This window comes from Sceloporus undulatus, chromosome 5, assembly GCF_019175285.1.
Source record: "Sceloporus undulatus isolate JIND9_A2432 ecotype Alabama chromosome 5, SceUnd_v1.1, whole genome shotgun sequence".
Taxonomy (NCBI): domain Eukaryota; kingdom Metazoa; phylum Chordata; class Lepidosauria; order Squamata; family Phrynosomatidae; genus Sceloporus; species Sceloporus undulatus.
In genome coordinates this window covers 139,519,856-139,529,618 of record NC_056526.1, presented here as the reverse complement: position 1 = coordinate 139,529,618, position 9,763 = coordinate 139,519,856, and the positions used below count along the sequence as shown (strand labels likewise).

At 38.0% G+C, this 9,763-nt stretch overlaps 1 protein-coding gene across 2 annotated transcripts in view; it reads right to left on the bottom strand.

Moving 5' to 3' along the window:
- Positions 1–1,898: 1,898 nt before the first annotated feature.
- Positions 1,899–9,763, bottom strand: part of MARCHF1 (membrane associated ring-CH-type finger 1) — a 163,030-nt gene continuing 155,165 nt past the window's right edge. The window contains exons 7-8 of one of the 2 annotated variants that reach the window (XM_042470179.1): positions 8,442–8,589; positions 1,899–5,459 (exon numbers count right to left, since the gene is read on the bottom strand). In XM_042470179.1, the coding sequence (XP_042326113.1) occupies positions 5,158–5,459; positions 8,442–8,589 (450 nt within the window). In that variant the 3' untranslated portion in view covers positions 1,899–5,157. The remainder of the gene's footprint in view (positions 5,460–8,441; positions 8,590–9,763) is intronic. The other variant, XM_042470178.1, reaches the window with a different exon arrangement.

Below are 9,763 nucleotides of genomic sequence, written 5' to 3'. Positions count from 1 at the left end.
ACCATGATTTTATCATGGTTAATAAGTGACATTAATCTACAGGTCTGTATTTTTAGAGAAAGATTGAAATGCTGAAGCTGGCATGCAAGCGGAAGGGAAGAGTGACTGTGCCTATTGAATCAGATCATAACAGGTGTTCACTGCAGTTTTATCCTTTACTGGTTGTACACTCTCAACAATTGTTAAATGCAAGTTGCTGAGTGATATTGTTAAGGCTGAACTTTAAAACAGTCTGCTAAAACAGCTGTAGGGCAATTTTAAACTTAAAGAGTAAGATGTGTGTGTGTACAACATAATGCTCATGCAACAAGGTACACAATGTCTATATGGAGACCCTTCAAAAGTCATTGCATGGCAATTTTAAACTTACAGAATAAGACATACAGTGCTTGGCAAAATATTCAAACTCTCTCTTGAATTTTCCAGATTTTGTTGTGTAATAGCCTGGAACTGAAATGAATTGCATTGGCATTATTACCACTTGATGTACACAAGATACTCATCACAGTGAAGATGCAAAGATGTTTTTCTTGTGGCACAAAATATAAGTAAACAAAAGCAAACTGACACTCATAAGTATGGCACCTCTTAGCTTTGGAATGTCTAAATAAGCTGTGGTGCAACCCGCTATCTCCAAAACTCTCAAAATTGGTTGAAGAGGGTCCATCTGGAAACAGTTCTGGTGCCGTGTTCTCAGATCACATGCCCCTATTTCTGGAAGGCCCCTGAGTTTGTTGGAGAACATAGCTACACTAACAGCATCGTGTTTGGGATCAAAATACAGTGGCAGCATGAACTTTTGGTAGTACTAAGAAATGTGAGAGGTTGTACTAAGAGTATCAGTGTGTGTTGCAAAAAAAAAAAAAAAAAGCCATGTGGGAGGCATGGCAAACATCTAGACAAGGCGTGTCTAGACGAGGGTGACCAAAACGGTGAAGGGTCTGGAAACTATGCCCTATGAGGAGAGTGTTAGGGAGCTGGGTATGTTTAGCCTAGAGAAGGGATGGTGTAAGTATTTGAAGGGGAGTTATATTGAGGGTGGAGCAAGGTTGTTTTCTGCTGCTCCAGACAACAGGACCAGGAAAAAATGGATGCTGCTACAGGAAAAGAGATTCCACCTAAACATTAGGAGGAACTTCTCAAGCTGTGGAACACACTCCCTCACAGAATAGTGGAGTCTCCTTCTTTGGAGGTTTTTAAACAGCGTCTGGATAGCCATCTGTCAGGGGTGCTTTGATTGTGAGTTCCTGCATGGCAGAGGGTTGGACTGGAGGGCCCTTGTAGTTCTTTCTTCCAACTCTATGATTATGTGATTCTATGAAAGGTTCTTTAGTCCGATAAAGCAAAATTGAAGTTTTTGGCATTCCCACAAAATACAATGTATAGTGCAAATTCAACAGTAATCATTGCCCTGGGGAAAAAAATCCTCAAAGTTAGATGTGGCAGCATGTTGAAGGGAGACCTTTTTTGTCATGTCCTGGGAAACTGGTCAGGATTGAGGGTAGATGGACAGAGCTTGTTCTAGGGCAATTCTAAAGGAAAACTGTTTCATTCTGCAAGGGTGTTGGACTGGGTGGAGCTTTACCTTCCAGCAGGACAGTGACCCTCAACACAGTCAAAATAATAGTGTAGCTTAAAAACAAGAACTTGAATATCTTAACATGGCTCACTCAAAGTCCAGACCTCAATCTGATTGAAAATCTGTGGCTTGACATGAAAGTTACCAGTGGCCTCCATCCACCCTGACAAATCTGGAGCAATTTTGCCAAATAGGCAAAAATTGCAGGATCCAAATATGCAAATCTGATAGAAACCCAAGAAGACTCATACCTGTAATAGTGCTGAAGGCACTTCTATCAATTACTGACTACTTACATGGCCAAGAAGTGTCAGTTCATTGATATTTACTTAACCTCTGTGCCACTGTAAAAGCATTTTGCACCTTCACACTGTTGAATGCCATTTAAATCCATTTCAAATACATTTCAATTCCAAGGTGTGATATAACAAAATTGGATATGTCAAAGTGTGTGTATGTGTAGGTGTGTATAGGGGCTCTCTTTATATGTGTATATACACACATAATTATGTCAAACAATTTTTGAAGATTAAAGTTGTTCTGCAGAAGTGTCACCATCTATAAATGGTATGTAACTTCCTGTAAGAAGTCTATCTAAATATATGACAATCTATTACACTTTAAAAGCAAATAATTACAGTTACCCTTGAGGCATCTGTTTAATACAAATACAAATTTGTTCCACAACAATTAGTAATATATTAAGTTCCCACCCCTTCCCAAAAACCTTTTTAATACACAAGTCATCCACAAAAGCATCTAAGCTCTTTTGCAAAAGAGAACTGGGTAAAACAAGTAACAAATCTGTAGGTCCAACAATTGTACACAAATAAAATATTTGCATCATAGATTGCATTGAACTGCAAGATTCAGAATTTGACAGCTAATTTAGTGGTGGATGTGTGTACTAATGTACACATTTCAGAACCATACTATCAGTTGCTTCCCAGCTGTAGCAATAGCACCAACAGACTGCTTAGATATGCTGATAAAGCTAACAGAATAATCCAGAGGGGAATGCCTGTGACAGCCCCATAGGGAGTTGAAAGTTCTTTTGGCATTCAACATTACCCTAGTGTTAAATTTTCATCATCTTTATAGGAATCTTATTTCACCCATGTAAACACTTTTTTGAATTTATCTCTAATAAGTCATCTAAAAGTGATATTAAAAAAGTATAACACTGCAGTGTCTGGACAAGTGCCATTTTAATATTTTTAACGAGATAACTATTCCTACATGGTTGCTTTTCCAACTATGTATTGAGTTTCAGAAGAAAAAAGTTAAATGTTTTCCTTCTTAGTATCTAAGTAAGAAAGCTGAAATTACCATGCCATTATGGGATGCCATGAGTTTATTCTATAAGCACCTTCCACCTTTTTACTGGGGTTTATACAGACCATTCCCCTCAATGCATGCTGATTTATAATTGTGCCAAAATCTCCATGTATCCATGAGGTTGCAGGCTTTGGGCTAAGCAATTAATAGAACCTTTCCATATGCATAGGAATCTGTAGGTGAAAACATGTTGTGCCCTTAATAGCGTGTAGTTCTTTTATGGACACTTCAAAATTATAATCTGGAAAACCAATTGTCTGAATCCACATTTCTGTTATTACATTAGGCAATTTATACTGTTTCAGTCTTTTCTTATGCAACCCATTGAATCTACCTTGGCTTTTAAACTTTCTGCCATATGTATCTCCTTCTTTGCAAAGCAGTGTTATTATGCTATCTGTCTATAGCTGGGCAGAAAAACACATTACACCCCAAAATTATAATTGTACTATATCCACAGCTGTGGCAAGAAAACTGTCCAGTTTAGAATGTATTTCAGACTGTGAGCCTACTTCTTTTTCTACCCATCAACTCACTGTGTTGTGATCTAAATTTCACAAAGAGGTTGTGAGAGTAATTTTAACCACAGTTTAATGTTAAATGGGCTTTGCTCTCTTTTATATGAAATATGACAGCTTAGTATTTATGAAGGATCACCTGGATTAAACGTTTTGCCAATATATCATTTTACATAATTAGTATTTGCTAGGTTGGTATATTTTTAACCAAGCCATGATTCTAAAAAGACGTTACCTCCTGATGTTAATGGGCAATCTACTTTTTGCAGTTATCCAGCAGATCTGTTGCATAAATCACCTGAGTCTTTTCAACATCAGCAATTTTCTGCATTCTTTAAGCATGAAATACAGTCTTCTCATAAAATGACTTAAACCACTGCAGTTTGCTATCACAAGTCTCCCTTATTACTAATAACACTGTTCTTGTATAACTCACATTACTTGGGTACAACTCACAATACATTCAACAAGTGTAACAGTGGTATGAAGAAGAAACTTATTTCTCTTTAGAGTATCAGATTGTTTTGTCTTCTGAAATGAGATGCCAACATTCTTTTTTTCATACAAGTTATTGCTGAGTGGTACACCATTATACTGATTTGTATTTTCTGTTTTATTTCATCACACTTGGGTTTTATGTTAATATCTTAGAATCTCAGTAATAATGTCTGAACTGTTCAACCCTTAAATCATTCTGCCTTTTTCATGTGTACATCAGGAAGATACTGACATTATGCCTATATTTACTCTTTTAAGACTATCCCAACAGCTTCAGAGTCTGTTCTATCCTGATCTCTTAAAACAAATGAATAGATTTCCATTTCCCACCCTTTTTGCATATTTCACACACTAATAAATAAGTACTGAATATCTTTCAAGGTCATCTGCATTAAACTAACATACCTTCCTGGACTATCATACCTCTGACTATTTAACATGTTACCCTTTAAGCAGAATTGTTTTAGAGGTGGCAGGAATTTTTTGTCCATTTTTGTTCTTTACTTTATTATGCTTTAAAAAATAAGCAGCAATTAAGTAAACTGTTGCTCCTGATAAATATAACTTGGAAAGAAACCTTGGAATGTAATTACCATCTGTGTCTACAGGGGACCACAGAAAATATTTAAATACTAAATTTAAACTTAAGGTTTACTATTTTGGAAAAGTTTTCTTTTACATAGCTTTCTAAATCATAGATAGTATGTGAATTCAATTAGTCACCTCAGTATTTAAGTTATCACATTATGAAATTTAGGTAATTTGTGCTTCGGTGTATGTCTGTTACATAATTTTAAATGTTAATATGAATCTTTAAAAATTTGTTTTAAAGTATTTTTCTCTCAAGATTACAATAATTAGCAAAAAGACCATAGTAGCAAATACATATAAGGGTCCCACCCATCTTGTAAACAGAACACAGTAGTACAACTGTAAGTGCAGGGCTTTTCAGCTATCAAAAGTGGTGCTGCTATGTTTGTTTGCCTCTTAGAAGCTGTCTCTGCTGTCTCTTCTTTTTTGCCACTTTTGATTATGCTTAGCAAGAAAGGTGAAAAGCTGCTTTGCAATTACATTCCAGTGGTAATGTGCATCTTCATTTGATCAGTTTTCCTGGTTATTTCCTGTTGCTCTTCATTCAAATAGCATTTTTGCCATTTTACTGTGTCTGAACAGTAGAAAGGACATTCCATTATCCTCCAGTGGAAAAAATCAGTTGCTGCTTCATCAAACTGGCATGCCATCAGAAACAGTTTCTTCTCCTGATTGCTGAGAGATTGTACTTGTCTGTGATACTGGCACCACTACAGTGTCTTTGATTTCAGTGTTCTGAATGGAGGAAGAAATTTTCTCCTCTAGTTTTTTGGCAGTATCTGGGCAGTTCTGAACAAATATCACTCGGTTATAAGCCTTCAGTCTTCGCCACAACTGAATGTAGACCTTACATTGTACGTACATAAAGACAAGTCCACCGGTGAACCCAATGGCTACTACAACCAGTTTTGTCCAAAATGGCCACTCCAGGACTCCTTTCAGGAAGATGAAAAATAAAGAAAATAAAAATAAAAGGCACTGTTAGTATCACTGGGTATTTCTCCTGAACCATTGCTATTTCTTCAATATGCTTAGGGTCAGTTACAATGACTCAAACTACATTCTCAAGTCAGCCTACCTGCTTGCTGCTATCTTGACATGAAGCCAGCAGCTAACTCCTAGAAGAGCAATTGCGAGGAAAGTCAGGTTGATGCAGCAGTCTTTGGTAGAAGAGGGAACTGAATGCAGCTTAACACCCCCTCTCGGTGAGCAGCAGTGTGCTGACCTTGTGGAGTCCTGTTGCAACCTGTTGGCACTATGGCGCTCACTGTCAGGAGGGAACTGGATGCACCATCCTTCAGTGCCTTGCTTGCCTGTGCTGCAGAACTCATTCCCTTAATATGGCTGTCTGTGTATGCATGTCCCCTCAATGCCTGCTGTCAACTTAGGGTGGCCCCATGAGTTTCACAGGGTTTCCTTAGGCAAGTTCCCAGTTCCTTCCTCTGAAATAGGCTAGCTGGATTTTAAAGTGGTTTTCAGGGACATTTACAATCATGCCAATGGTACTCGAGTCGTAAATATGAACAGGAAACAGTCAGAAAGTCATAGGTCTAACTTAGAACATTGTAACTGATAAGCAGGATGACTGTCACTTTGTGGCTGCCATTGGTGCTGGCAAGCCCATTGTTGCTAGCAAGTCTAAGTTCAGTCACACATCTGGATGAACTGCCTTGCTTTTTAAAATACACATAACATAAAACTGTATGGGGAATTCACGCACACCAGTTACCCTATTATGACCTCAGCAGTGCTTGTATTTTGAAATTATTTTAAGAGCTCTGCTTTGCTTCTGACACACTGCATGAAACTGCATAGCTTCCTGAATCTCATTATTACTTTAGAAATAGGGTGATTCCCAGAAATTATTTGTCCATTTAGAACAAATGGCTTATATAGGTAGCTTACTTTAACTGATGATTAATTGAAAGGGTTTGGACCAATGATAATAGGGATAGGTAGTGTGGCTGCATCATATATTAATACAGAGAAATTGTTTGTAGTGGCCCTGCCTATGTCTGCTTCACTAGCTTGGAACTGACCTTTGGCCCCATTGATGTCAATGGATCTCAAATCAGTTTTTTTTTAATTGCACATTTTCAGATATTGAAGGTGAACAAAACCCTTTTTACAAAGAAGATTTATTGAATTTGCTGTGCTTTACTGGGAAAGACTTATTTCCTCTAAAATATGAATTATGAATGCTGTTCTGCTACTGAAGTTAAGTGCAAAATTAATTTTCTCCTATTTAAATCAGCTGGGGGACAGACAAGAGAGATTTACCAAAACAATCAAACACAGCTACAGAGGGAACACTGCTCCTTCCACCTTGCAAACATGACTCAGGCCTCTGAATGCAGCAGTCCATTTGTTTGGAGATCTCCTCAATATGGCTGATACATTTTTATATAGGAAATGATGAGACTCCTAATGTAACTTTGAGTGCCTGCCCACAATAGGCAAGATAAACAGTAGCTGCCTCCACAATCCCTTACTCTGCATGTGTGAACAGTAAATTAAAATAGATAAGCCTATCTCCTCAACTTCCCCATCATGTTATGGAAGCACAGATCTGTGTATCTGGCCTCAAAAATGGAAATCATAATAAAAGTGGAGGCCACAGAATGAATCAGTAAATAAATCCCTGGAACCTAATCCTGTCTTTGTTATTTCTAACACTGGTACAAAGTTTTCTGTTTTAAGAATTCATGCCCAGGAACATGTCTATTTTGTTAACTGAGGTACACCTGTATGGGCTGTAAGAAACTGTTATAAATTTAAACAGTAGGCATATACACATTTTTAAGGGTGGGAAAAGTATAACTGAAAATTATGCATTTTGGGACAGTCTTGGGCACAGCAATCTTCCATTTAAGGGCCACAGTCCTATATGAAGCAGGGGCCCCTAGTAAACTTGGTGGGGCTTAATTCTTAGTACAGTGTGCCCTTGCCTTATGCGGGGGATCCATCCCAGCCCCCCCCCCCCCCCCGATAAGGCAAATACCATGTATGCTTGAGCCCCATTGAAAACAATTGGACTCGTGCATGCGGTGTGGCACATGCATCATTGCCTCTTCTGTTGCATAGGATGTGGCCGCTCTGTAGATATATGTAGGAGTGTGCTGACTAATTAATAACGTGAGCAATTTCCTAGACCACAAGGTTTCTCAGGCTAAACAATGTGCTAATCTGCAACTTTTTTCTAATGTGCCTGTTGACTACTAAATCTTTGTTTCATGGAAACGATCCACAGAATGGCCAACATCTCACAGTCTTCCAATAGTCCAGTGGCCACCAGTTTCAGTAGCACTGACAGGCATAACCTTGACTTTCTATCCTTTGAATGTTAGGAGACATAGATACTAGCTTTTTCTGAGCAAACAATGTATTTAAACTCTCCAGAAGAGTATCGATTATGATGAATTACACAGATTAAGTGAGCTGTGTTCTTTTATTTCCCAAATGTTTGTTGCTGCCAGTTCTGGGGAGCAAACTCTGTCCCCTCAAAAATCCCACCTTCAGAACCTTCTGTACTTCCAGTAGCCATTGCTCACACATTTCCAGACTGGTTGTTTGCAGAGTTAAAGGCTAGAAATCTGCCTTCATGAAAGTTAAAGCCGAGATTCTCAAAATTCTGGATTTGTGGAAGGAATATGCCATGTATACGGGGCACACAAATGGATAGCCTGTATCACAAGTCTCACTGACATACTGGAGATGTGTGTGTTGCTCAGAATTAGTAATTATCATGGAATAGGTACTGTCTTTATAAGAAAAAAAACAAGATGAAGCCTCCCACTCAAACCGCTGTGTTAAATTCTTTCTACTTACTAGACAGTATCTCCTTTCCTCCAGTACTTTGTATCAGTTTCTAAAGATGCACTAATAGTGACAAAGAACGAAATGATAAAAGTACTCACCATTGTCATTGCCTTGCTTAATTTCCTCAGCAGTCCGATCTATTAATACATATAATGACCAAACTACACAGGTAATAGCAATAATGTGAAATGTGACTGAGCAAACTATCTTTCTTCTCTCACTTGTTGTCATCTGTAGTTTTTCCCACTGCAAATGAGAGAAAAACAATTGGGTTTGCAAGATCTCAGGAACAAGTCATTCAACCTGGCTTCCCCCCAAACCCAAACAAATATTGTAGTAAAGGCAGCTGAAATCTTACATTCTTAATACAGAATAGTATCGGTCCCGTTTTCCAAAATACTGATTATTCAGCTTTTCTTTAATATTCCAGTATGCTGGACAAATGTCCTCATTTTTACTTGTGAACTGTGTCCAACTTCAGTTCATTACAGAAATATAATATTTGCTATGAGGGAAGTTAAAACTATAAATATGACTTTTTACAGAGATAGCTATAGTTTTTGTCAGCAAACATGAAGACATTGTCAGTAGTGCACATTCTAACAGGTATATTCACAGGCCTTGTCATGGCAATGGCTTGGAGCAGCCTTCCCAGCCCAGTGCCCTCCAGATGTGCTGGCCAATGCTGGCTGTAGTCCAACAGCATCTGGTGAGCCATACGATTCCTGCCTTTGTTTTAGATCACTGATTTCTGTATAAAACCTATTGGCTACTCTGCTCAAATCCTTTGTGGGACATCATGGAATAAACACATCATCAATAAATGCTTCCCAAGTCTTCTTCCCCCACAACCCTTAGCCTGAAAATAAAAATAAAATAAAAGACAATTCATGAGTTTTCATATTTGAATTGGACTTTAAACTGGAAGCCATTCATCATAAATAACTGAGCGCTGTCCTGCTGTATTTTAAAAATAACTCCTCAATCACAGGACCAAAGAATCCATCGAAATACAGAAATAATTTGCAGTCATATCTGTTTTACTCTAGATGAGGCACAAAAGCCCCAACTAGGTCACAGAAGAGGGTGACCAAAATGGCGAAAGGTCTGGAAGCTACACCATATGAGGAATAGCTTAGGGAACTGGGTGTGTTTAGCCGGGAGAAGATATAGTAAAATATAACAGTAGGCCAGCGAAAGCGTGTAAGAGGAGAAGGTTAAAATCAGAGTACAGCTTTATGGACAAACAGGGAGCTTGCAAAATAAACAGATACCACCATAACAGAGACCCCTGTGAAATCTTATTAAAGAATTAAGAAAACCTACTACAGAGTCTTCAAAATAATTAAGTTTTATCAAGGTCAAAAGAAAAATACACATTATGATTATGAATGTGCCATGTCTAGTTAAACAAGGGTTT